General features: G+C 43.4%; 1 protein-coding gene across 5 annotated transcripts in view; it reads right to left on the bottom strand.

Annotated features, from left to right (window-relative positions):
• TRIM37 (tripartite motif containing 37) overlaps positions 1–27,600 on the bottom strand; it is a 70,067-nt gene that overhangs the window by 3,233 nt on the left and 39,234 nt on the right. For 3 of the 5 annotated variants that reach the window (XM_081943402.1, XM_081943401.1, XM_081943404.1), the window contains 9 exons: positions 26,715–26,927; positions 24,615–24,751; positions 21,237–21,331; positions 17,408–17,602; positions 12,744–13,037; positions 11,092–11,223; positions 7,220–7,400; positions 4,982–5,100; positions 519–662 (listed from right to left, as the gene is read on the bottom strand). In XM_081943402.1, the coding sequence (XP_081799528.1) occupies positions 519–662; positions 4,982–5,100; positions 7,220–7,400; positions 11,092–11,223; positions 12,744–13,037; positions 17,408–17,602; positions 21,237–21,331; positions 24,615–24,751; positions 26,715–26,927 (1,510 nt within the window). The remainder of the gene's footprint in view (positions 1–518; positions 663–4,981; positions 5,101–7,219; positions 7,401–11,091; positions 11,224–12,743; positions 13,038–17,407; positions 17,603–21,236; positions 21,332–24,614; positions 24,752–26,714; positions 26,928–27,600) is intronic. The other 2 variants (XM_081943403.1, XM_081943405.1) reach the window with 2 other exon arrangements.

The following is a 27,600-nucleotide window of genomic DNA, read 5'->3' as shown; positions in this document are numbered from 1 at the left end:
AAAAAGAGGGTGAAAATCTGGGTGCGTCTTATACACTGAATACAGCATATTTTGCCACCCGAAACTCCGCCCCCTTCACCAAAATGGCCGTGCATAGATTTTAGAAGGCTTTCAGAGACCTCCTGGGGGCTGGGGAGGGCAGAAATGAGCAAAAAAACGGGCCGTTTTTTTGCCCCCCCAGCCCCCAGCAGAACTCTATAAGCCCCCATAAGGCCATGCATGCAATTTTTTGACAAAAAACGGGCCTGTTTTTGTGAAAATTGGGCCGTTTGTGGCTCATCCCAGAGCACTCTACAAGCCTCCTAAGGGCTATTCATGCCCCTTTTTTGAAAAAAAAAAAATGGGCCAGTTTTTACAAAAAATGGGCCGTTTTGGGAGGGTTTGCAGAGTGGAAAAACTTTTTTTTTTTTAATTTTCCTCTTCAAAACCTTGGTGAGTCTTATACTCCGGTGCGTCTTATACTCCGAAAAATACGGTATTTTCCAAGGCCAGTGGTCTTCAGCAAGGGACCCTCTTACCATCATTTGAAGGCTGCATCTGGAAAGGTTGGTTGTAGATCTCTGGAGTGGCGCAGGCAGTCTCGGCCTCTTCCTGTTCGTCGTTTTCGGTGTCACACTCGATGTCGCTGTCGCTGCTCATGCCTGGCAAGAGGTGAAGTCTAGCTGCACCCCAGAAAGGAATAAAACCGACTGCTCAGCACTCACACATTACCCTCAAAGACAAAAAGGCTAACGTCTCTCCTTACTTCTCTTGGATCTATGAAGAGGCTTCCTAGTAGTAGACAAGGCAAAGACAGCTCTGGAAAACACGCACAGGTAGTCCTCGACTTATTTCATTTAGTGACCCTTGGAAATCGCAACGGCACTAAACAAAGTGACTTATGACCGTTTTTCGCAGCATCCCCACGGTCACACGTTCAAAGTTCTTGGCAACTGGCATTATATTTATGTCGGATGCAGTGTCCCGGGGTCATGTGATCCACTCTTGCAACAATCCGACCAGCAAAGTCTACGGGGAAACCAGATTCACTCAATAACCGTACCACTAACTTAACCACCGCAGGGATTCACTAAACAGTTGTGGCAAAACAAATGGTCGTCAAATGGGGCAAAGCTCACTTAACAACCGTTTTGCAACCATTTTGTGTATTGCAATTCAAGGACTACCTGTAACTGCAAGGGAATGTGTGCATGGACAGGCACTGGCAGTGTTAGTCTGGCCACTTTCCTTAACCGTTTTCCAGGCCCTCTTAGCATTAGCACTAGCACTTAAGACTTATATACCGCTTCACAGTGCTTTATAGCAGGGGTCACCAGCCTTTCGGACCTCAGGGACTACTAAATTCATAATTTTAAATCCCGTGGACCACTAATATGAAGTAGTGATGGGATGGGGTCCTTCAGGAACTTCGCTTGGCCACCTGCTAGCGGAGAGAAGTGCCCGGGATCCACCCTAGGTTTGCTGTCCATTGCAACTAGGAATCTCAAATACAGCCAAGAATGAATGTTTCTCTTGTAGCCAGCCCGGCGCTAGATCGGCCCTGCAAACTCTGTCTTTCGAGGAGCCTGACTGAAGTTTCGCGCACCACTCACTGAAGTGCCTGGACTCCCAGGGAGGGAGGGTGGGAAGGGCTGGAACTACTAAACAGGCAACCAAGCCGAGTGCCTGAAGGACCCCATCCCGTCAGCAAGTGGGAATAATTGCTTCGGTGGGCTGTATCCGGCCCAGGGGCCATAGTTTAAGGATCCCTGATGTAGTGCAATATAAAAAATGCAGAGATTTTTCTGCGGTTCACCAGTTGGTGACCGCTGCTTTATAGCCTTCTCTAAGCAGTTTTGCAGAGTCAGCCTCTTGCCCCCAACAATCTGGGTCCTCATTTTACCCACCTCGGAAGGACAGAAGGCTGAGTCAACCTTGAGCAGGTCAGGTTCGAACTCCTGGCAGTCGGCAGAATTAGCCTGCAATACTGCATTATAACCATTGCACCAACACAACCCAGTTGTTCCTTCCTTGAAACTCCAGGAGAGAACCAACTAAATTTGCTGCCACCACCAGTTCATTCCAGAGAAATGAGAGAGAGAAACTTTGGAGGCTTTCAGTTCATCAGCATCCTTGTACAGGATCCACAGTCTACCTTTTGAAAAAATATTCCAGCCAGAATTATGAAATTGATTCGATATATTTCACAAAACTGCTGATCAAATCGTGATAATACCATCTCTCATATTTTCCACGAGCCTCAAGATTAGTCATCAACACATTTGGTATCCTAGAGAAATTCAGACCTTAGATATCTCCTGACAAAGGTTTTACATTATGACAACTGCATTATCTTTTATTAGCTACATTTTGAATGTCACACTGGTTTTCAATTTGGATGTATTTCTCCAGATATAATACATCAAATCATGAGCAAATTATGCAAAACATTTCTTGGAAGCAATTTTTTAAGTCTTAAAGGAGGAAGAGGGTTCCAGTCCTTATTTTTCCTTTTATGAATATTTTATTAATTGTATGTGCAGTTATCCATAGTTATTTCTGGAGGAAGGAAATAATATTAATAAATATTGAAAGTCCCCTCTTCCCTGATTAAAAAAGAATAATCAGTAGATACACATACTCTACTGCATTTAAGCAGAGGGAACTTGAAAGGGAAATCCAATCTTTTGGTTTAATTACCAAATATTATCTACATCAGCTGCAAAGTTCTTTGAGAAAAACTTAAAAGGAAACTATAAGCGTAACAACAGTGACTCACTGTCCAAGCATGGATGATGCTCTATCCCAGGGGTGTCAAGCTCAAGGCCCGCGGGCCTCATCCGACCCATGGGGTGCTTAGAACTGGCCCACTGAGCTGCCCTGGAAACAGCAAAGGACCGGCCCACGGCACCTCTGCTAGCAAAAATGGAGCATGGCTCTGGCTCTGGCTCTGTTTTTGGCCGGGACGGCCTCCGGCAGTCCTCTACCAATAAAAATGGAGCTCGGGGCAGCCCTCTGCCAGCCCCGCCAGGCCACCACAGGTGACATTGAGCTGGCAATGCTCCCCCTGGGCAACCCCCCTGGCCGCGCCAAGGTCAAACACAACCCTGATGCGGTCCTCAATGAAATTGAGTTTGACACCCCTGCTCTATCCATATTCCTCCCTATGTTAAAACTTTCTAGCATATTGCTTACAACTTAGTTATCTTATGTACTGGAATCAGTACAAAACTTAGAAGTTCCCATATTTAGAACTGGTTGTCAGCCACATGCTGTGTTCACACTAAAAATCAACTTAATCTGTTTTTTCCCCTCATATTTCTGTTAATCCACCTAATGATCCTCCTCGCTTTTGCTATTTAAGGTGCTTTACACAGCTGGCAACTAAAATCCAGCACTTTATGTCATTTATCAACAGCAGATCAGCAAAGTACTCTTTGATAAAAGCTCCAAATAAATTGCTCCTTATTTAGCAGCCAAGGAAGAACTGAAGCGTCTGGTTTGCATTAAGCAGCGTCTCCAAATGAGACAAATGTCCCTCCAAAAAACAACAGTTATTATCATTTGTTGTTGCTATACCAATATGCTAGAGGTTGTTTACAGAATGAAATAATCCACTAAAATGGGCTTTGCTTCCTACCTAAAAAGCAAGCTTCAATAGTGCGGTGAGATTTCCCCATCTCAGAGCACAAGCTCCCAATTCCTTTGTCCTTCTGTATTAAGGGAACTGCCAACCTTCTCGTCTCCATGGCTACAAAATGGCAAATCAAAGAGGGTCTCTTACTTCAGATTCCCCTCTCTGAAAAGGGAGCAAGCAGCAAAGAGCTTCCTGGGGTTTTCCACAATGCAACAGTAAAAAAAGAAATCCCTTTTCTTCCTTTTCCAGCAGTCAAGCGGCAACTGCTAACTGCAGTGCTTAAAGCACAGGGAGTAAGAAGGAACAATCAGCCTGAGGTCAGACGCGCCTCCTGCAACACCTTCACCAGGTGCTCTCCGGCAGGTAATAATGGATGCCAGGGTCTTAGTCCAACTTTCAACAGCAATTCATCCCTTACGGAGACTCCAACGAGTGGGGAGGCGGAAGGAAATTTCAGGAGTTATAAAAGGGAGAGGAAGAGACTTCTAAACCAAAGACAGTAATGTGAGCCTCAGCTTCCAGGAACATTTTAACCCACTTTTTAAAGATGCCATTAAACATTTTATCAAACCCTTCATCACAAAGAAATGCTCATTGATTACTGTACAGCTAGTCCTTGAGTTACAACAGTTCAATTAGTGACCGTTCAAAGTTAAGACATCAATGAAAAAATTGACTTCTAAAACATTTTTCACACGACCATTGTAGCATCCTCATTTTGATCCTCAAATGATCAAAATTCAGACTCTTGGCTATTGGGTCAGCATCAGGGCAACCTGAGAGTTCCGAGGAGGAAGAAGGAATGGAGATGGCAGAGAGAGAGAGGCAGAGGCAGAGGCAGAGCCTGAGCCGTCTGTCAGCCCTCAGATGGAAAGTCAACAGCCCTCAGGTCTGGAGGTAGCTGATGAGGAAGAGGAACAACAGCACTGGGTCCAGTGCTGGACGTGCAGATGTGCAGAAGGCAGAAGAGAGGAGAGCAGTGGAAATCTATGGGCCGATCCTTGAGAAGGAAGAGCCACCACTTGCTAGCAAGCCCCACCCTAGCTCTGGGGATAAAAGGCAGAGGGAGGAGATGAATAGATGGGGCAGACAACTATTCATTTTCCGGCTGGCTGGACATGTTAGGCTGCGTGGAGAGAGAAACTTTTTGCCGGGTCTGCTGGCGCTCCTAATAAAGGAATCTTTGAGTTAACTTCAGAGGGTTTGTCGTGTTTGGGGAGCTGGGTCAGAACAGTACCAGTATTTAAGTTGTGGGTGTACCTTTAGCTCCAGCAGCCTCTCAGTGTTGTAACACTTGAATGTGGGTTAACAGGAAGACACCTGGATATCTCTAGTTTTTCTCTGAAACCCTGAGCTCAGCCTTACCTTCCTCCAGATTTGCTGAAGCCCCTTCAGAGGGGACTACTTGGAGCTCTCTGGCTTCAGAGCTGTTTTCCAAATCATTTGCCTCGGTCGCTTCCAGACGACATCGATTTGAATTAGGCCTAACAACAGAGGAGAGGCAGGTTGGTTAAAAGAAAGGAAAACCCAGCCCCAAAGCCTAAAATATTTCCATTTCTGTCCTTCGACAGATTTCAGTGTTGATTTGAAAAACAGATTTTCCCCCCCTGCAAGGCCACAATCATATCCTCTTTCGAATCAAAATGGTAAACTATTTCATGCTGCACTTTACGAAAGTAACCTTGGTAGATACAAATGGAAACAGGGAAGGAAGTTCTTCTGAGAGTGAAACAAAGCAATGGCAAAGCATTTAAAAGTGAGGTACGGAGAAGCCAGAAGCGTCACAGCGAGACTGGCCGGAAAAAAGCAGGCTCTGCTAAGCCTCGCGGAAATCCAGCCTGACAAACCGTTGTCGGGAAGTCTTTGGACTGAAACCTGTCCTGGAGGGACAGGGGAGAAGAAGGGACAGCTCAGATGATCTAGAGCAGTGTTTCTCAAACTTGGCGACTTTAAGTCCTGTGGACTTCAACTCCCAGAATACCCCAGCCAGCATAGCTGGCTGGGGAATTCTGGGAGTTGAAGTCCACAGGACTTAAAGTCGCCAAGTTTGAGAAACACTGATCTAGAGGAACAGGCAGTTCTTCAGGAAGTTGGAGAAAAAACCTTCAAACTGGCAGCGGGGCGGAGCCATAACTGAATGACCACTACAAAGCTGGGGCAACTAGACTAAGTTAGTGTGCTGTAGCGGTATCTGGAGCAGAGTGTGGAAACTGGGTGAGTGATTCACCAACTCACTAAAAAAAAAGAAAAAAGCTGATCTTAATCTTAAAAGTGAGTTTCAGACTTGCCATATTATTTCCAGGTCTCTACCGGAAATTAGAGGCCGCCTTTAAAATTGGAAACAGCAGAAGCAATAATGAAAAACTCCAGAAGTGTTAAATTTCTTATCCTGGCACAGTATAAGCCTTTGTAAGGGTAGAAAAGAAGTGGAAGTGAGATGTTCCCCCTAAACGAAGATACAAGGCGGCAGGATGAAAGAAGAGAAGGCTAAAGGAGACACAATAGCAGCTTTCCAACATTGAACAAAATAACAAGAGTTGGAAGGGACCTTGGAGGTCTTCTAGTCCAACCCCCTGCTCAAAGCAGGAGACCCTATACCATTTCAGACAAGGGATTGTCCAGTCTCTTCTTAAAAACCTCCAGTGTTGGGGCACCCACATTTGAAAGGCTGTCAAAGGGAAGATTTGGCTTTATGTTTACTCTCTGTAGCACCAAAGGACGAGAACCATGAAGGGGAAGCTTTACAAGGGGTAATTTCCTGCGAGAGCTCTTAAGGAGTGGGACAGCCTGGTGGTTAACTTTTTTTTCTGGAACGGTATAATTATTCCCGCCTGTCGCAGCGGGTTGGACTTGAAGACCTCAAAAGTCCCTTGTATGTACAGGTGGTTCTCGACTTACAACAGTTCATTTAATGGCTGTTCAAAGTTACAACGGCACTGAAGAAAGTGACTGAGGACTGTTTTTCACACTTACGTTGCAGCTTCTCCGTGGTCCAGTGGTGGGTTCCGGAACCCGTTGCAACCGGTACGTCATGCACGGGGCCGGGCATCCTAGTCGGGCATGCGCACCGTGCACACGTGCGCACAGCACTGCCCTGTGACACCCAGCTGCTTGGCGGAGGTTGCGCAGGCGCCGCACGTTGTGTGCGCGTGCACAATTGGCCAGTCGCGTTATAAACAGCTATGGAATGCAGGTGGGTGGGTGGGCCAAACGAGCCACCATACCGGTACGGTGGCCGCTGCTCCCAGCTACTACTGATACAGCCGTACAGGGCCGTACGACCCGGAACCAACCACTGCCATGGTCATGTGATCAAAATCAAAGAGTTTAGAACTGACTCGCACTTATGACAGTTGCAGTGTCCCGGGATCACCCGATCCCCTCTTGCAACCTGCCAAGTCAGTGTGGAAGCCACATTTATTTAATAACCATATTGCTCAACAACTGCAGTGATTCACTTAATAAATATGGCACAAAAGGTCGTAACATGGGGCAAAGTTCTCGTAACAAATGTTTCACTTAGCAACAAAAATGTTGGGCTCAATTGTGGTTGTAAAGCCGAGGACTACCTGTATGTTCTTTTTCCAGTCGCACCGAACTTACCCCACCGCTATTCCTTTCCTGGGCTTTTCCCCAGCAGCTACGCCATTTAAAGCAGAAGCACCAACATTGGCATCGGAAACCTCACATATTCTCTCTTCAGAATTAGACAGGGGGTCTGAAGCGCAAGCCAAAGATCTCGGGGAGGCACGCCGACTGCTGGGCTTCGAGTTTCCTAGGCAACCTGAAAAAAAAACCAAGAAAGGTTTCTCATGATGCTTTTTCCAATCTTGAAAGAATGTACATCTAATACATAATACATATTTGCCACAAGCAAGTCGTACCTGGGAAAAGGCAGGATTTTTGTTTTCCATCCCTATTGGTTTCAGACACAAATTAAGTTTAATTCTACCAGATCCATCAGCAACAACATGGAAAGCTCTGTGCAACATAAATGCAGATTAGTCCTCAGCTTACAACCCTAACTGAGCCCAAAATTTTCACTTCTAAACAAAGGCAATTGTTAATAGCAATAACACTTAGACTATGTATATACCACTTCACAGTGCTCTACAGACCTCTCTAAGCGGTTTACAGAGTCAGCCTATTTTGCCCAACAATCTGGGTCCTCCTTTTACCCATCTCGGAAGGACGGAAGGCTGAGTCAACCTTGAGCCAGTCAGGATCAAACTTCCTGGCTGTGGGCAGAGTTAGCCTGCAATACTACATTCTAAGCACTGCGCTTCCAAAGAGGGAGGGGTGGGAGAGGAAAGAAGGAAGGAAGGAAGGAAGGAAGGAAGGAAGGAAGGAAGGAAACAATAACAATAGTATTATATACTGCTTCACAGTGCTTTTACAGCCCTTTCTAAGTGGTTTACAAAGTTAGCATATATCCCCCAACAATCTGGGTCCTCATTTTACCCACCTCGGAAGGATGGAAGGCTGAGTCAACCTTGAGCCTGATGAGATTCGATCTGCCAAGCTGCTGGCAGCCGGTGATCAGCAGAATTAGCCTGCATTACTGCACTCTAACCACTACGCCACCGTGACCTTTGCCCCATTTTACGACCTTTTCTGCCCCAGTTCTTAAGCGAATCATTGCAGTTGTTAAGTGAATCTTGCAGTCATTAAGCAAATCTGGCTTCTCCGGTTGATTTTGCTTGTCAGAAGGTCACGGAAGGTGATCACATGATCCCGGGACGCTGCAACCATCATAAATATGAATTAGGTTCCCAAGTCCCCTAATTTTGATCCTTCTACTAGGGCAGTGGTCGGCAAGCCGCGGCTCGCGAGCCACAAGCGGCTCTTTACACATTTTAATGCAGCTCTTCTGTGTGCCGGATTATTATCCTCCCTAATCATTGTGGATCGAAAAGAAAAAAGGGAAAGGGGCGCTTGTTTTGAAGTGCCCGAGAGGAGGGAGGGGAGCGGGCGCTTCAAAACAAGCGCCCCTTTCCCTTTTTTCTTTTCGATCCACAATGATTAGGGAGGATCCTGAAGTCAGGCGGGGACCAGCAAAAATCTAACCGGGGAGCCGGGCAGTAGCAAATTAGCCAATCATGCGAGGAAAGCGAGGTCTGACCGGGTGGGCAGCGAAACTCCAGGGCTCTCTGTTCTAATTCCCCGTGAAAACTGTTGCCTCTGAAGCGTTTGCTCTACTGTTTGAACCTTTAAGCATCCCTTTCCCTTTTTTCTTTTCAACCCACAATGATTAGGGAGGATCCTGAAGTCGGGCGGAGACGAGAAGCGAGGAGGCAGTTCCCAAGGGGGAAGCTCCTTGGCCTCCGTCTCTTTTTCTCCCTCCTCGCTTCTTGGGGCTCCACCAATGGGGGAGCAAGGCCCAGCACCAGGCTTTGGGCTAACACAGGGGTCTGCAAAGTTGGCTGTTTTAAGACTGGTGGACTTCAATTCTCAGAATTCTGGGAGTTGAAGTCCACCAGTCTTAAGAGCCAATTTTGCAGATCCCTGGGCTAATATGATTGATGCCCTTGGTGGACTTCAATTCTCAGAATTCTGGGAGTTGAAGTCCACAAGTCTTCAAGCTGTCAGGTTTGAAGACCCCTGGGTTTTTTTTTTTCTAAAGGGTTAGGGGTGCAAATGCCAGAGTTTATTGAAACTAAAAACAGTGTACCATCCTATGTATTTTCGGTTTTAAAAATGTGGCTCTCAAAATAAATTTCAATCGTGGTTTTGGCGAGATTTGGCTCAGTTGAAAAAAAAGGTTGCCCACCACTGTACTAGGGGGATCCTGCGACGGTCGTCAGTGTGAAAAAGTCACTTTTTCAGTGCCATTATAACTTCAGTCACTAAACGAATGGTTGTAAGACAAGGACTATCTGTAATGGTGTGTCATTGGATGGGTGGGCAAAATCTGAATATTTTTTTTCCTGTATATGCACACGCTGTAAACTAATCTTTTTCTGAACCATACGGTCTTTTTGCTCACCATAGGAAATCCTCGACTTACAACAGTTTGCTTATGACCGTTTGAATGGCACTGAAATAAATGACTTACGACTATTTTCCACACTTATGACCGTTGCAGCATCCCCACGGTCATCTGATCAACATTCAGAAACTTGGCAACTGACTCATATTTATGACCATTGCAGTGTACCCCCTGGGTCGTGATCCCCTTTTGCGATGTTTCGACAAGCCAAGTCGACAGGGAATCCAGATTCACTTAACAACCAGGTGACTAAATTAACAACCGCAGTGATTCGTTTAATGAATGTGGCAAAATGAAAAGTGATAAAATGGGGCTTAACAAAATTTCTCATTTAGCAACAGAGATTTTGGGCTCAATTGTGATCGTAAGTTGAGGACTACCTGTATTTGACAAAAAGCTGTTGGCTCTTCGCCAACTTTAAATAATTCTGTGGGCATTTCATCCTGCAGTCATAGGTGTTTTGCTTTATGTTCTATTGTAACTGCTCTAACAGCAACCACAGGAAAAACCCATGTATAGAAGAGCAAGAATCTATAATATAGAGCTGGAAAAATGGGGGAAACTTTGGGAAATAAATTTGAAACTGACCATGTGGGCAGCATACAAAACCAGTACAAGATGTTTTATACATGGCACCTCCTTCCTGCGAGGCTTGTGAAAATGTTCCCAAATATACCACCACCATGTTGGAAGTGCAAAAAATCATATGGGACTTATTACTATATGTGGTGGACATGCGAGATGATGAAAAAATTCTGGACCAAAATTAAAAATAACGGGGGATCATATAGACTGGAAGCTGGAAGTATTTTTATTAGGTATAACCACAAAAATGTATAGCAGAGAAATACTGTATCTAATCCTACATATTATAACTGCAGCTAGAATAACGTATGCCCAAAATTGGAAGAACAATGTAGTACCAAATGGTAGTGATAAGAAAGATTTTAGAATGTGCCAAGATGGACAAATTGACGAAGGAAATACAAGGAAATACTATTTAATTTGGGGGAAATGATATAAATGGTTAGGGGACAGAAATAAGAAATAGGGAAATATTAAATAACGATGTAGTAGAAAGTTAGGACATAGTGATAAGATAGGAGTCAGTAAAGATAAGTTAAGATAGAGTAATTAAATGATAGTAAGAATATAAAGCATAATATAGGTAAACGATATTTTGATATAAATAGCTAAGTATAAATAAATATAGAATAGTACATAAAAATGGATAATGAATAAGGGGACCATGAATGTAAGATAGAAATGTATAGGAGGGAAAACTCTAACTGTAAAGACACCGATATGTGTATGATATATGATGGAACCTCTAGTTCCTATGTTGTTTTAAGTCATGTGTTTGTTTTTGTTGATGTGTTTATGTGTTTAAAATAAAAAAATGTATTAGAAAAAAGAAGAGCAAGAACCTCAAACCAGCAGCAAAATAGCATTCAAATGCACACATATTCTACAAATATGTTTATACCTTCAGAGGAAAGCTGACAGTCTGGCTTCAAAAGAATATTTCCATCCCCACAATCCATTGCTCTTCGCAAAGAGAGGCTGCCTGCTGCTCCTGAGCGATTACCTTTAGTTGAACTGTTTTTCTTATTTGCGGCTACAGGATTAAAAAACAACAACACTTCAGCTTTAAATACAAATAACATTTTAAAAAGAGAGACATAAGGTATATCTGGCTGAGACTTAAAAGAGAGATCACCCCTTATCGTTACCATTATTTTAGAACTTTTAAAACAAGATATTTTGTCTCAGCTCAAAGATGGGCATTTTCTTCCTTAATTGAGACTCCCATATATAATTGGGTGGTTTACAACCCCAGTATCTTCCTAATGCCTGGGAATTAACTCTCAAAATTCCTGAGCCAATGTGGCCATTGATGAGAATTCCAGCAGTTAAAGTATACATATCTGGAATTTATTAAGTTTGTCGAAACTGTGTTATTGCTACATGTTACTATTTACTATCCATACCATGTGTACAAAATGCACAGAGTACAGGGAACAAACAAGACAAACCAGAAAAATTAATGCAGGAAGGTGAATACTGGTAACCTGGTAGCCAAAACCTAAATGGAATGTAAAGACTTAAGGGTATATCTTATTGAAAGGAATAGGCCAGACTAAAGGATTAATAAGATCTATCTATCTATCTACCTACCATCTCTTTCTCCCTCTATCTCTTGTCTGTCTGTCTGTCTATCGAAAAGAGCCACTGTGGTGCAGTGGTTAGAGTGCAGTACTGCAGGCTACTTCTGCTTACTGCTGGCTGCTTGCAATTTGGCAGATCGAATCTCATCAGGCTCAAGGTTGATTCAACCTTCCATCCTTCTGAGGTCGGTAAAATGAGGACCCAGATTGTTGGGGGCAAGAGGCTGTACAAACTGCTTAGAGAGGGCAGTAAAAATAATATGACGCGGTATAGAAGTCTAAATGCTGTCGCTATCTTATATCTATCTATCAATCTATCAATCATCTATCTATCATCTATCTATCTATCTATCATCTATCTATCTATCTATCTATCATCTATCTATCTATCTATCTATCTATCTATCTATCTATCTATCTATCTATCTATCATCTATCTATCTATCTATCTATCTATCTATCTATCTATCTATCTCTCAGCTATCTGTCTAGCTATCATCCATCCATCCCTTCATCTTCCTCACTGACTTTGCTTGGGTTGGCTGGGAAGGTTACAAAAGGTGATCACATGACTCCAGGACAATGCAACTATCATAAACGTATGCAAATTGCCAAGTACCCAAATTTTGACAGGTGACCATGGGGATGCTGCAACGGTCATAACTGTGGAAACCAGTCAATAACTCACTTTTTTTCAGTGCCATTGTAACATCGAATGGTCACTAAAGGAACGACTGTAAATGTCAATGTGAAAAGTGCAGCATTAAAGCAACGGCCATCAGCAATCAATGCGTTGGCTAAAGCAGATTAATCTTCCCAGCATTCAGCCTCTGTCTGTTCTCAAAGTATATGGGATTGCAAAGTTTATGTTCATTTGAAATCAGCACTTTTTCAAGGCAGGCATAATCACGTCTGCACACAAGGGGGTCGGTAAATGGCTCCCTTCTTACAGAAACCCCTTTCCACTTACTATTCCGAATATAGCAGCTAGAGAGGGATGATTTTGTCAGCAGCTCCCTCCCAAGTTCCTGCAGCTTGTTGTAGCCTTCTGTCCCACAAGCTGCCAAGGCTCCCTGGTCACCAGGGAAGACGTACGTGGCCTGCCCATCCGAGGAGCTGGTGTTGCTACTCCGAACCTCGGACAGCTGGTTCTTGACATCAGACATTTTACTCCGTACTTCAGCCATCTGACTCTTCAACCTCTTCAGCATTTTCAAGTCTGGTGGGACACGCCACATAGCCTGGTGCCTCCGGTGGTCTTTCTCTGTTAAAGAGCCAGGAGGGTTAACAGAGAGGAAATGGGAAGAATGGTCAAGCTCTCCAAAAATGTTTCAAGGGCACCTCACGGTAGCATCCATAGGGGATTACGGCCTTGGTGACAGGGTTTAATTTCCACAGAACTCTTGTCATTGCTAGTCCTAAACCTGGAGGAGATGGGAGGAAAGTCTCATTCATACAAAATCCCTTAAGAGCAAGGCGGGTGGCATATGTCAGGTTTCTGAAAGATGCCCTAATTAATTCATGAGCCTCGAGCCAAGTTTCAAAAGAAATCCAGTCATTTATTAGGAACCCCATTTCGCAATTCCCCACTGCAGTCAGATCTGATCTCATTTAAATTATGGCTGAACTTTGCCCACGTTTCTTCCCTCCCCTCAGTCTGTGTCATAAATCACATTCCCCAACAAGGTGCATGCCTCACAAGCCTGCTGTAGTAATCTGAGATCCGACTCTAGCCGAAGGTTTGCGTGGAAAGCGCTCCCCCCGCTTTCCTCACCATGGCAACTTATAACAGACATGCAAATGCTTTATGAGTGGATAGCATATACATGCAATTCAAAGAAATAAATAAAGGTTGGGCATTGGGCTAAAAACTTGATGCCCCAAAACACCAAGATTCATGTTGTTCAAGCAATAAACAATACCCCAGTCAAGGAACTATCAATTCAGACAAACAAGTTAACAATAAACAACACCCTAATCAAGGAATCACCAAGAATATTACCAACAACATGGATAAGGCAAGCAGAGAGCAAACCCCACTCCCTTTCAGCACTGATGATGTTACCTGCAGATAATCCTCGACTTACCACCGCAACTGAGCCCAAAAGTTCAGTTGCTAAGTGAGACATTTGTTAAGTGAGTGTTGCCCCATTTTACGACCTTTCTTGCCACAGTTGTTAATTGAAGCTCTGAAGTTGTTAAGTTAGTGACACGGTTGTTAAGTGAATCCCGCTTCCCCGTTGACTTTGCTTGCCAGATGGTCACAAAAGGGGATTGTGTGACCCAGAGATGCTGTGAACGTCATAAACGAGTCAGTTGCCAAGCATCCGAATTCTGATCACGTGACCCTGGGGAACGCGGTAACGGTTGTAAGTGTGAAACATGGTCCTAAGTCACTATTTTTCAGTGCCGTTGTCACTTGGAAGGGTCACTAAATGAACTGTTGTAAGTCGAGGACCACCTGCATTTGGGTAATGAAATATCTGCAAGGAAATAGCCAAGCTCAGAGAGCACCAAGGACCCCATAAAACCTATTCTACCACTGGTAAAACAATAAGTGCAATTCAATGAGATCTCAAATTGTTGGAGAGTAACTGTTGCCCAATGCCCTGTACTGCAGAGGCAGAGCTACGTCTAAGTACTGGTACTAAGTACATAATTTCTTTTAGCAATGTATTGCTAACCAAAGCCTTATACCAGACCTAGTTGAGACTTCATTCTTTTCATTGCTCATCCATAATGTTTAATGGATTAAATTTATTAGGGTATATTTAGTATCAAATTAAAATTGTATTTAGTATCAAATTAGAACTGCAGAAAAAACAATTGCTACCAATCTGCCTTCCATAGAGGACCTGTACACTGCATGAGTCAAAAAGAGGGTTGAAAATATCTAGAGACTCCTGGCATCCTGGACATAAATTGTTTCAACTTCTACCATCAAAATGGTGCTATAGGGCATTGCACACCAGAACAACTAGACACAAGGACAGTTTTCCTCCCATGCCATCACTCTGCTAAACAACTAATTCCCACACCACTGTCAAACTATTACTAAGACTGTATTACTCTTATTCTTCTCACCCTTCCCATTACCTATCTCCTCCTACTTATGACTATAACCTTGTTGCTTGTATCTTTACGATTTATATTGTTTTATTTAGTTTCCTAGTGGGATTTGATAGCTTAGTTCAGCGATGGCGAACCTTTTTTGGCTCGCGTGCCATAAGTGGGGGGAGTGCAGGGGGGTCATGTGTGGGCGTGCCGCACCCATAGTGCAATGTGCGACACCCCCGCCGTGTGCATGCACGCACTACAGGTGCGACCCCCCATTTTTTGCATGCTTTTTTCACCCTCCCCAGGCTCCAGAGGCTTTATAGGAGCCTGGGGAGGGCAAAAACAGCCTCCCCCGCCTCCCCTGGAAGCCCTCCGGAGGCTTCAGGGACCTTCAGGAGGCTTCCCTGAAGCCTCCGGAGCGCTCAAAACGACCCTCCGAGCAAACCGGTTTCCCTGAATCCTCCGGAGCAGTCAAAACGAACCTCCGAGCAAACCGGAAGTCCATTCCAGTTTTTTGCGCTCTGGAGGCTTCAGGGAAGCTCATGAAGCCTCCGGAGGGCATCCGGGGGGGGGGGGGGGGGAGAGGCTCTTTTCATCCTCCCCAGGCTCCTATAAAGCCTCTGGAGCCTGGGGAGGGCGAAAAATGGCTTTAAAAGGGGGTGAACTCAACTGGCCAGCGCGCGCATGCACGTTGGCCAGCTGACAGGGCAGCGCCTCGTGTGCCCTGACAAATGGCTCTACATGCCATAGGTTCGCCATCACTGGCTTAGTTAGTATCCTATGACTATCCCTAAGTGTTTTATCTTATGATTCTTGATGAATATATTTTTATGTACATCGACAAAGACAAATTCCTTGTGTGTCCAAATCACACTTGGCCAATAAAGAATTCCATTCTATTCTAAATGAAGCCATATCAAAATACTTTGCAAATGATCAGTTAGGAAAAGGATGATGGAGGGCTTCAGGAATGTAAGGACATGCAGACTGCAGTTCCACTGCTGTGACTTTGGGAGGCTCCCAAGTGAGAAAAAGCTAATTTATAGCAAAAAAAATACTCCCCTAAAAGAAAATCAAATTTGAAATGGCTCACTAGAGATTATAACGTTGGACTGTAATATGCAACTACTTGCAGTATCCAAATGGCATGTAGCCCCATTACCTGAGATATTATTTCACCGCAATAGCATTTCAGTAATGGATCAAAACTAGATGGGTTTTTCTACCAAACATAAAGGCGCCTCTCTGGGGGACAAATCTGCAATAAATTGCATAAAAGTAGCATAACCAGGGTGTTAGCTTTAGCTAATTTTTCCCTGCTTCCTGTTAGGGACAGACCTGTATTAAAGAAATAAAAATGTTAAGGGAAAAGGTCAGGCAGCCGAGTCTTCTCTATGTGAAATGACAAGTAGTTTACTGTGGAAGATTCTGAAAATATCACAGGGAAAGAAAAGATCTATTCAACTGTTTAAAGAGTCCTATTTTTGGCTCTTTCTCCTCTCCTTTCCTCCACCCTCCTCCTATTTCTGGCATGGATAAAACTAGAAACAAAGGCCTGATGGAGTTGCAGGAGCAGAGAGTTTTTAGGGGCTGGGAGCTGCGTATAGTGTTATACCAAGAGAGCCAATAAATGTAGTTTGCTACAAGATGGGTGGCAAATAAATTCACTAAATAAATAAATAAATATAAAATAAGGACGGGGAAAGAGGTTAAAACAAAGAAGGCAGAGTGTCTGTACGTAATACATTAAATGTCTAATTAAACTGTAAGTACTTCCACAAGACACAGAAAAAGAAAACCAAAGGAGGCAGGGTAGCATGTAGTATTATTTATATACTCGCCACTATCTAATGTTCATTTTTTTAAAAAAGGAAGGTAGCTATGAAAAACTACCTGCTTGTATTTAAAAAAGAGAGGTCAAAGAACACAAGGCAGATCCAGAAGATGGAGATACAACATCAAAGATACCCTACAACGGGGGAGGAGGGAGGAAGCAAGGAAGGAAGGAAGGAAGGAAGGAAGGAAGGAAGGAAGGGTGAAGAAGGTGAAGGAAAAGGTGAAGGAGGAAAAGAAGTGATGTGGGTCCCTGCCCTTTCCTAAGAACAAGAAGCAACAACCTTTTAAGGTTGGGGTCCCCAACCTGTGGGCTGCGACCCACTAATGGCCTATTTGGCACCGGCACTTGCAGCCCCACACGCACGAGCGGTGGGGGCCCTCACATGCCGCTCACACAAATGAAGAAGTATGTTTTATGCCTGCAGCATAAAACCACCCCCTCTTCCCCAGCCCCCCTCTCCCCAGAGCTGGACCAACCGGGAATGGTTGAGGAAGGCTGTTTTAAGGCACAATTTATGTCTCAATCAAGTTAATTAAAATCAAAAGTAAAAACTTTGCTAAACTAAAAGAATGTACAGGATCCCTATGGTGGTATTGCCAACTGCATAGTTGTTAAAATATTATCATGAATCACATCTTAACAACAATTGTCAAGAAAATCAGCCCCTTTGAGGGGGATTCCCAAAGTGAGAAACGATGGGTCCAATTTTTAGTCTCACCCTAGAAAGTCTCCCTACTCACCTCTGTTCTGCAAAAGTGAGGCAGGTGGGCGTGGCTGTAGACCCCACAGGTTTTCCATCCCATTTCTGTCTTTCAGGTCCAGCAAATGTATTAATATCAAGGGATCTATATCAAGCAAGCTGCTACTGGCAGAAGTGAGGGCACTTCCTCGCCTTGACAAATGGCTGGCTGTTGTGCGGTATGCATGGCTCCCACCTAGAAGAGGAAGAGGAGGAGGAGGAAGAGGAGGAGGAGGAGTAGAAAGAGGAAAAAGTGAGATGAGTAGTAGTTTGCAATGATTTTAGACACTCAGTAGTTCTTAGATGTCAGCTAAATTTGGATAATCTTATTAGCATTGCCAATAACAGTGAAATGAACTGTGAACACTAGCAAACCTGTAACTAAAACAGACCCATAGAGAAATAAGAAAATTACTTAGGGTATTTTGTGGAGAAACATGAGATTTTTTTCTCACAAAATAGCCTAGCGCCACAGTTGCACAGTGGTTAGAATGCAGTACTGCAGGCAACTTCTGCTGATCACTGGCTTCCAGCAGATTGAATCTCACCAGGCTCAAGGTTGACTTAGCCTTCCATCCTTCCGAGGTGGGTAAAACAAGGACCCAGATTGTTAGGGGGGCAATATGCTGACTCTGTAAACCACTTAGAGAGGGCTGTAATGGATTGTGAAGTGGTATATACAATAATACAATAGCAGAGTTGGAAGGGACCTTGGAAGTCTTCTAGTCCAACCCCCTGCCTAGGCAGGAAACCCTATACCATTTCAGACAAATGGCTATCCAACATCTTCTTAAAGACTTCCAGTGTTGGGGCATTCACAACTTCTGGAGGCAACTTCTGTTCCACTGATTAATTGTTCTGTCGGGAAATTTCTCCTCAGTTCTAAGTTGCTTCTCTCCTTGATTAGTTTCCACCCATTGCTTCTTGTTCTGCCCTCAGGTGCCTTGGAGAATAGCTTGATTCCCTCTTCTTTATGGCAACCCCTGAGATATTGGAACACTGCTATCATGTCTCCCCTAGTCCTTCTTTCTATTAAACTACCCAGTTCCTGCAACCGTTCTTCATATGTTTTAGCCTCCAGTCCCCTAATCCTCTTTGTTGCTCTTCTCTGCACTCTTTCTAGAGTCTCCACATCTTTTCTACATCGTTGCCACCAAAACTGAATGCAGTATTCCAAGTGTGGCCTTACCAAGGCCTTGTAAAGTGGTATTAACACTTCCCGTGATCTTGATTCTCTCCCTCTGTTAATGCAGCCTAGAACTGTGTTGGCTTTTTTGGCAGGTGCTGCACACAGCTGGCTCCTATTTGAATGGTTGTCCACTAGGACTCCAAGATCCCTCTCACAATTACTACTGTTGAGGAAGGTACCACCTATACTGTACCTGTGCATTTCGTTTTTGTTGCCTAAATGTAGAACCTTACTCTTTTCACCATTGAACTTCATTTTATTAGATAGTGCCCAATGTTCAAGTCTGTCAAGATCCTTCTGTATCTTAAGCCTGTCTTCTGGAGTGTTGGCTATTCCTGCCAGCTTGGTGTCATCTGCAAATTTGATGAGTTCCCCATTATATACAAATATATAATGCTATATATATGCTATATACCATATAGTGGTATATACAGATCTAAGTACTACTGCTATTGCTAACATGGTCTCAAAATCTTGTACTTGCGAAGACAGTAATGCAGGATAGAATATTAGTTTCTTTATACATTTAGAAACGTAAGAAGAGGAAGCAGAATCTATATACCCAACAATTACAAAACATGAAGATTGGTTAATCTGATTTTCTAGCAATCCAAAACAGAGGTGCTAGATATGGATAGATCAACAAATGATGCTAAATATGGGTGGGATATGTGCCATCACAAGAATGAAGACAAGAACCCTTTCCCTGTTGACGGACGATCCATTTAAACATCTTTAAAAATTAAGATATAAAGAAATCTGTATCAATCAGTGAATAGCTGAAGTTTTTAAGAAGAGACTGGACAACCATTTGTCTGAAATGATATAGGGTTTTCCTGCCTGAGCAAGGGGTTGGACTAGAAGACCTCCGTGGTCCCTTCCAAGTCTGTTATTCTGTTATTAAATAATGTTAAAAATGGAACTGCAGATACAGTATGAAGGAATGAGGAAGATCCAGGAACAAAGTTAAAAATCCAGAAGCCAATACAAAATCAACCATCGCCTAACAACTATTAAAAAACACTTAAAGCAATAAAAGTATTGTTTACATTATTAAACTATATTTAAATTGTTAGTTAGGAGATCTCTTGTCTCCCTTATTATGAGCTCTCTTTAAAAAGGAAGAAGAAAAGTTGGGTAGTATTACCCCTGTTGATAAGTAGCCTAGAATTAATTTTATAATGGATTAATTTAACTGGGAAGTCAAATTCCCATTTTAAAGCTCCCTAAAAACAAGATTTAGAACAAGAAAGGAACAGAATGGGAGATCCTTTCACATGAGTGGGCTACAGAGACTATTAACTGAGGATTTCACCAACATCAAACATTTAAAAACCTAAATAATGCATTCAATCACTTTGCTCGGAGACTTCATGTCTCCATTTCTGCTGTTGTAAAGGGAGGTGGTATTAATCAGCTAAATACCAATTAATTTTCTCAGCTCACAAGAAATTCTGTCAGAGGTATAATTTGCCTGCCATATGCCAGTGATTGTTATCTAAGTCACAAAAGGATTTTGACAGTTATAAACGGAACTATAATATGAAATTACGGATGCTATTCTCTGCTGCCCATTCTATGTGTATACCTGGAAAATCTGTCCTATATACCCATATTTGCAGCATAATTTTACCAGCCTTGCAGTGCTTTTTTAAAAACAACCCTTTTCCAATTATTAAAAAAAATCTCATCAAGTACAGATAGTCCTCGACTTAACAACAGCTTGTTTAGAGACTGTTTGAAGTTACGACGTCACTGAAAAAAAGTGATTTTTTCACATCACACCGATGATTGTTGCAGCATCTTAGTGGTCATGTGACTTACATTCGGATGCTTGACAACTGACTCACATTTATGTCGGTGGCGAAGTCCCAAGGTCATCTTTTGTGACTTTCTGACAAGCAAAGTCAGTTGGGGAAGCCGAATTCACTTAACAACCGTGTTACTAACTTAACTACTGCAGTGATTCGCTTAACAAATGTGGCAAGAAAAGTCGTAAAATGGGACAAAACTCACTTAACAAATTTCTCACTTAGCAACATAAATTTTGGGCTCAATTCTGGTCGGAAGTTCAGGACTGCCTGTATAAAGAATCTGTTACATTTGAATTACATTCAAATCAACAATCGAAGAGATAGATTTATTGAAATTCTTCTCCATCCACTGCCTAAAAAAACCTCTTTTATTTAAATTCTTCTCTACCTACTACTTAAACTATCTCCTCCCACAGTAAGACGATGTACATCAGAAGAACATCAGAAGTTTTAAATGAAGGCATTAAAGCTTCTTAGGTTATAAAGGCAGGAAGGCCCAAGGACAATCTTTTTCTTGAAGTAAGGCAAACCTCTCAAAAACTCAAGTTTCTCTGATAGCTTTCCCCAAAACATAATCTCACAGCTAGTATTATACCGACATGCTTTTTTTAAAAAAAAAATCCCAGCTGCAAGCCTCCATTGAATTTGAGCTAATGGGACGACTGCCCTACATTAAATAATCTCTACATATGATGTGTGATGCAGCAGTTCCAAAAATAGAAAATCCTACAGAATCCCCAACTCCACGTGGCTTCTGATGAGGGCAAAGGAGGAAGGGATGCTTTATACAGAGATGCCGTTATAAAAAGGATTTTCTCTACGTATACCTGAAGCCCCTGCTGGGGCAGATGTGGCTTCTTCTACAAGGTCTCCTTCCTCCAACTCCATGTTGTGAGTGTATTCCACATCGTTCTCTCCAGACCTTGAGGGCAAAGTAAAATCACAAAGTTCTTGCTAAGTTTCAGGTTTGAGAAAAAGTCCGTTCTATTAAATAGAGCTTGAAGAATTCTGAATTGCACTGAAATTCTGAATTGCACTGAAATTACAATTTCACTGTAATGGGGTAAATGCTGAGCTCACCTGCACCTAGGAGCATCTGCAACACAAAGTAGAAACAGTGACCTGTGGTAATAGAGTCAACTGTACCATTACAGAGTGAAAATGAGTAAAGTAAAGAACCCAGAGAGCTATCTATTTAAGGCATTCCTAAAGTGGGGGATTTTTATATCTGAAGTAAGATTGGTTAGATTAGCTGATCTAAGATCCCCTTTTTAGAATACAGATAGTCCTCGACTTATGATCACAATTGAGCCCAAAATGTCCACTGCTAGCGAGACAGTTAAATGAGTTTTGCCCCATTTTACAAGGGTTTTTCCCCATAGATGTTAAGCAAATCATTACAATTGTTAAGTGAAACTTGCTGTTGTTAAGTGAATCTGGTATCCCCCGTTGACTTTGCTTGCCTGAAACCAGCTGGGAAGTTACAAATAGTGATATGACAACTGTCATAAATACATTCCAGTTGCCAAGTGCACGAGTTTGATTGTGTGAGCATGGGACTGCTACAATCTCATAAATGTGGAAAGTGGCTGTAAGTCACTTTTTTCAATGCCATTGTAATTTTGAACCATTCAGTAAATGAATGGTTTTAAGTTGAGGAATACCTGCATGCACTTTACAAGTTCAACAAAAAGAGAAACTCTCAGAGGTGAAAAAAAATAGTTCAACTAATTTGAAACCCTTTGTCCCCAATCCCTAGGCTGTGAAGCAGTACTGGTCTGCGGCCTGTTAGGAACTGGGCTGTGGAAGCGAGCAAAGCTACATCTGTCCATGCGCCAGATCTAGGTGGTGTGTGAAACCAATTCCACCACCACTACCCACTCTGTGGGAAAACTGTCTTTTCTGGAAACTGGTCCCTGGTTCCAAAACATTTGGGAACTGCAGCTTGTGAACCTAAGGGGTTTTGGCCGCCCGTCCCATCACCCCAGCCACCACTAGAGGTATGACAATTGGCTTCCATTAAATCAGGGGTGTCCAAACTTGGGAACTTTAAGACTTGTGGACTTCAACTCCCAGAATTCCCCAGCCAGCATGGCTGGCTGGGGAATTCTGGGAGTTGAAGTCCACAAGTCTTAAAGTTCCCAAGTTTGGACACCCCTGCATTACATTGTGGGTGCTACATCACTGGAGGTTTTTAAGAACAGATTGGACAACCATTTGTCTTACCGAGACGGAAGTCAACTTTTTATCAGATGCAGAGATCACCAGATCTAAAGTTAAGAAGGGTAACTCAGATGTTCCCCTACATCTTTTTTTTTTTTTGGGTTGCCTCAAAGAAATAGCTTGTTTGCTGAAACTGACATCTCTTGGGTCACCTGATACAAAGCACCTGAAGGCAGGACAAGAAGCAACAAATGGAACCTAATCAAGGAGAGAACCAACCTAGAACTAAGGAGGAATTTCCTGACAGTGAGAATAATAAACCACTTATTTGACTTGCTTCTAGAAGTTGTGAATTATCCAATACCGGTGGTTCTTAAGAAAACATTGGACAGCCATTAGTCTGGAATTGTATACGGCTTCCTGCCTAAGCAGGGGGTTTGGCTGGAAGACCTCCAAGGTCCCTCCCAACTCTGTTCAGTTATTCTGAGAGTTAACACCAACTTTTGGAGAAAATGTTTATCTATCCCTTATTTAGGAGGTCTCTTCCATCCATTAAATTCTATGTACTGTATTTTTCGGAATATAAGACGCACCTTTTTTCCTCAAAAAAGAGGATGAAAATCTGGGTGCGTCTTATACATCGAATACAGCTTTTTTTTGCCTCCCGAAGCCCTGTCCCCTTCACCAAAATGGCCGTGCATACCCCTATGGAGGCTTTCAGACAGATCCTGGGGGCTGGGAAGGGCAGAAATGAGCAAATAATGGGCCGCTTTTTGCCCCAGCCCCCAGCAGCACTCTATAAGCCTCCATAAGGCTATGCATGCAATTTTTGACAAACGGGTCCGTTTTCGTGAAAAACAGGCCGTTATTTGCTCGTTTTTGGCCCCCCACACTCCCAGGAGCACTCTGCAAGCTCCCCCCCTCCAAGGCTATTCATGCCTTTTATTTGAAAAAAAACGGGCCCGTTTTTGCGAAAAATGGGCCGTTTGGGGGAAGTTTGCAGAGTGCAAAAACTGCCCCCCTCCCCTTTCGGAAAGCTCTTTAGTTAGAGTGATTGATGAGAATTACCATTGATCAAGTGCTGTCCCAGCAGAAACAAGTCTTAGGTGCTGCAGGTTGTCAGCGATTTCCTTCTCCAGCACATGGATAAATACACCTGGAAACATCTACCTACCTACCTTCTCTCTCTCTCTCTCTCCCTACCTACCTACTGTATTTCTCTGTCTCTCTCTATCCCTCTATCTACCTACCTACCTACCCACTCTCTCTCCCTACCTACTGTATTTCTTTCTCTATCTCCCTCTACCTACCTACCTACCTATCCACTCTCTCTCCCTACCTACTGTATTTCTTTCTCTATCTCCCTCTACCTACCTACCTACCCACTCTCGCTCTCTCCTTGTCTACCTACTGTATTTCTCTCTCTCTCTCTCTATCCCTCTACCTACCTACCCACTCTCTCTCCCTACCTACCTACTGTATTTCTCTTCCTCCCTCCCTACCCTCTCTCTCTCCCTACTGTATTTATCTCTCTCTCTCCCTCTCTCTCCCTATCTACCTACTGTATTTTTCTCTCTCTATCCCTTTATCTACCTGCCTACCTAACTACTCTCTCTCCCTACCTACCTACTGTATTTCTCTCTCTTTCTCTCCCTCTCTATCCATCTACCTACCTACCTACTTTAAAAAAAAAAGCCTCTTCAAAACCTTGGTGCGTCTTATACTCCGAAAAATATGGTATTTATCTGTAAAAGACCTCTGACCTTCCAATCTGATTGCCAGGTTTACAATTAAAGGGCTTCCCAACGCAGCTTAAATATATGGATTAGTTGCAGTCCAATCCTACGCACAGGAAGTCTCACCAAGTTGAGTGGATGTGGGGGAAAAAAAGTCTCGGCTTTAGGCTTATATGAACTTAAGTTAAGCCTTCCTGGTGACATTTTTGGAACATCGCTGAAGGGTTGGGGATTTTTACTCAGAGACGTGAAAGGGGATTTACATGCCAACGGACGCAGGGAAAGGAAATCCCTGCCGTGACTTACATGGTCTCTTCGTCTATGTCATTTTCCTCAGTGTTGCTGGTGGCCGTCGAGCTCACGGAGGAGCTGCTGCCATCCAAATGGTTCGCCTCCTCTTGCCCAACAAAATCGACATCCAGATCGCCGTCAGAGAGTTCGTGCTGCAATTAGAGCAGATCGGGGGTTGGTTGCTGGCAGCATTACTGCCGGTTCGGCGTGCAAAATAATGTGCACCTAAAAAGATCTGCACATGCGCACAATGTTAGAAAAGGGGGGGGGAATACATTTTTGCAATGAAAATTGTTCTGTGCATGTGCAGGACCAAAAATCAAGATGGCGGCGCCACCGATAGAACCGGTTCAGGGGGCATGGCAAGGCCACGTTACTACCTACTTGGCCGAACTGGGCCGAACCAGTAGGAACCCACCTCTGGAGCAGATGTGGAAACAAAACACTTACTTTGAGTAAGGGCTGCAAAGAAAGCAGCAGTTCTCACACAAACAGCTAATTAGAAAGAAAAAACGCGACTCTGAAAAATTCAGGAACACAGAAGCTTCCATACGTACTTTTCAAATCCTCTGTTTATAAAACCAAAGAGATGAATTACAGGTAGTCCTTACAAAAGTTCATTTAGTGACAGTTTAAAGTTACAACAGCACTGAAAAAAAGTGATTATGACTGTTTTTCACACTTACAACCGTTGCAGCATCTCCATGATCATGTGATCAAAATTCAGATGCTTGGCAACTGAATTTTTGCCATATTTCTGATGGTTGCCGTGTCCTGGGGTCACGTGACCATCTTTTATGTCCTTTCGACAAGCAAAGTCAATGTGGAAGCCAGATACTTAACAACCGTGTCACTAATTTAACAACTGCAGTAATTCATTAAACAATTATGGCAAAAAAGGTAATAAAATGGGGCAAAATTCACTTAACAAATGTCTCATTTAGCAACAGAAATGTTGGGCTCAATTGTGGTCATAAGTCGAGGACTACCTGTATTTTCTTAGTGACATGAGACAATATTGGGGGAGGAAGAAAAAGCAATGAAATGTAGCATTACTGATCTTTTTTCACATCGTAAGTAATCTTTAATAACTTCAGGTAGTCCTCAAGTTACGATCACAATCAGGACCAAACTCTCCATTGCTAAGCAAGGTGACTGCGAAGTAGCAGTGCCTAATTTTATGACCTTTTTTCCCCACGGTTGTTAAGTAAATCACTGCAAAGATGAAGCAAATCCAGCGTCCTCTATTGACTCTGCTGATCAGAGTTGCAAACGGTGGTCATGTGACCTTAGAACGCGGCAACTGTCATACAGGCCAGTTGCCAAACCCCCACATTTTGATCACATGACCAACAGAGATACTGTGATGGACACAACAACGGTCTTGCTTAGCAACAGAAATGTTGGGCTCAAAGGTGGACGACCTGTGCTTTCCATTCACTGAGCAGAAGAGCCACAGGTGCTGTTGATTAGGCAGTAAATTCACTGGAGCAGGGGGCAAGAATACAGGTAGTCCTCGAGTTACGAATGCAATGGAGCTTGCCCATTCCACTTGCAACCCGAGGATTCGTGGGAGTGAATCTTATACCGTGAACAGGGAGCACTCCCTCTTTTTGCCCACACATTCCCTAATCGAATGTGTGGCTCCTTAGACACACATGGGTGTTTCAGGGTGGGGAAGGCCATGGGGGGTGCCTAGTGATGCAACAGGCCACCTGCTAAAGACCACCCAAGGTCTCCTTAACCCACTGAAATACTTCATGCTCCCCACAACTGCTTTCCCCCCTCCCAACCTGTCGCACTGGGTCACTTATCATGGGAAGATCCAGCAAACTGTCTCTTCTCCAGCCTTTCGGCCGCGCACGCCCCTCCAACGCTCCCTTTGGGCCTTCACAGGCCTCGCCCCCCACTCCCTTTCAGAGCTCCCTTTCGACCAGCAAAGTGCAGGCCGAATGTTACAGCTCCTCTGTGGTTGTTCGTAAGGGCAAACAACTGCCGTGGTGCAGCAAGATTTGTAGTTTCAGGACTTGTTCGTAAACACTAGGGGGCGCTGGTCGCGTAACTTCGAATGTTCACTCAGGGAACACTCACAACCCGGGGATTATCTGTACTTACATTAAAGTCTTCATATTGTACTTTTTCCTCCTCTTCTTGTTTTGTGTTTCTGGGAGGTGCTGTACCGGCCACTGCCTCAAGAAGCACTTCTGAGTTTGGTCCTGATTTCTTCGGTCTCGTTTCCGGGCCATCATCGCTTTGTGGGCTGAGGTGAGTATCTGGAGGGGAGACGCCGTGGGATTTCTGGGTCCGGGAAAGCTCGATCGCAAGCCTCTTCATTTTTTTTTAAACAAGTAAGCAAAAAAAGAGGGAAGAAAAAACAAAGACGAAACTTAGAAGTTGTGTTGATGGGCTTTCTGAAAGGAGCGAGAGCAGGATCCGACCCAAACTAACATGTTCTAATTTGGGAGCATCCCTGGTACAAGAATCCTCTGTAAAGATGATACCGAATCAAGTGTTTTTCTAAAAGTTTTGAAATGATTAACAATTTAAAAGTAGTTAAAAGGGATGATTTAATAAAGGGAAACTACGAAGGAGTAAAAAACAACATGTTGGGAAATCAAAAGGGGGGGGGGAGAAATTCTGAACTCTGAGGAAGATGGGCGGTTAAGAAATAAAAAATATTAATAACCATAGTTAAGTAAAAAGTGTCTCGGTAGCATATACATGAAAAGTGGCTGAATTATATACAGATAGAGGTACAAAAAATGATTTAAGTAATTATGACATTGTCTTAAGAATATGGATTATGCATTAATCTCAGTAAAATCACCTTAAAATGTGTAACCAAAAACACATGTCTGCATTTGAAGGATTAAATAATCTTATGTCATTTGTTCATAACTAACTATCCAAACATCAAAATACCAAGAAAGGGTAGAGGAGTGAGTGGAAAAATGAGGACCTGAGCAATCCTTGGGAGATTTCTGCGTGCCCCCAAAAAGAG

The sequence above is a fragment of the Natrix helvetica genome (genome assembly GCF_964273705.1).
Source record: "Natrix helvetica genome assembly, chromosome: 2".
Classification (NCBI taxonomy): Eukaryota; Metazoa; Chordata; class Lepidosauria; order Squamata; family Natricidae; genus Natrix; species Natrix helvetica.
The sequence above is the reverse complement of the archived record's forward strand: the minus strand, read 5'-3'. Positions and strand labels throughout refer to the sequence as shown.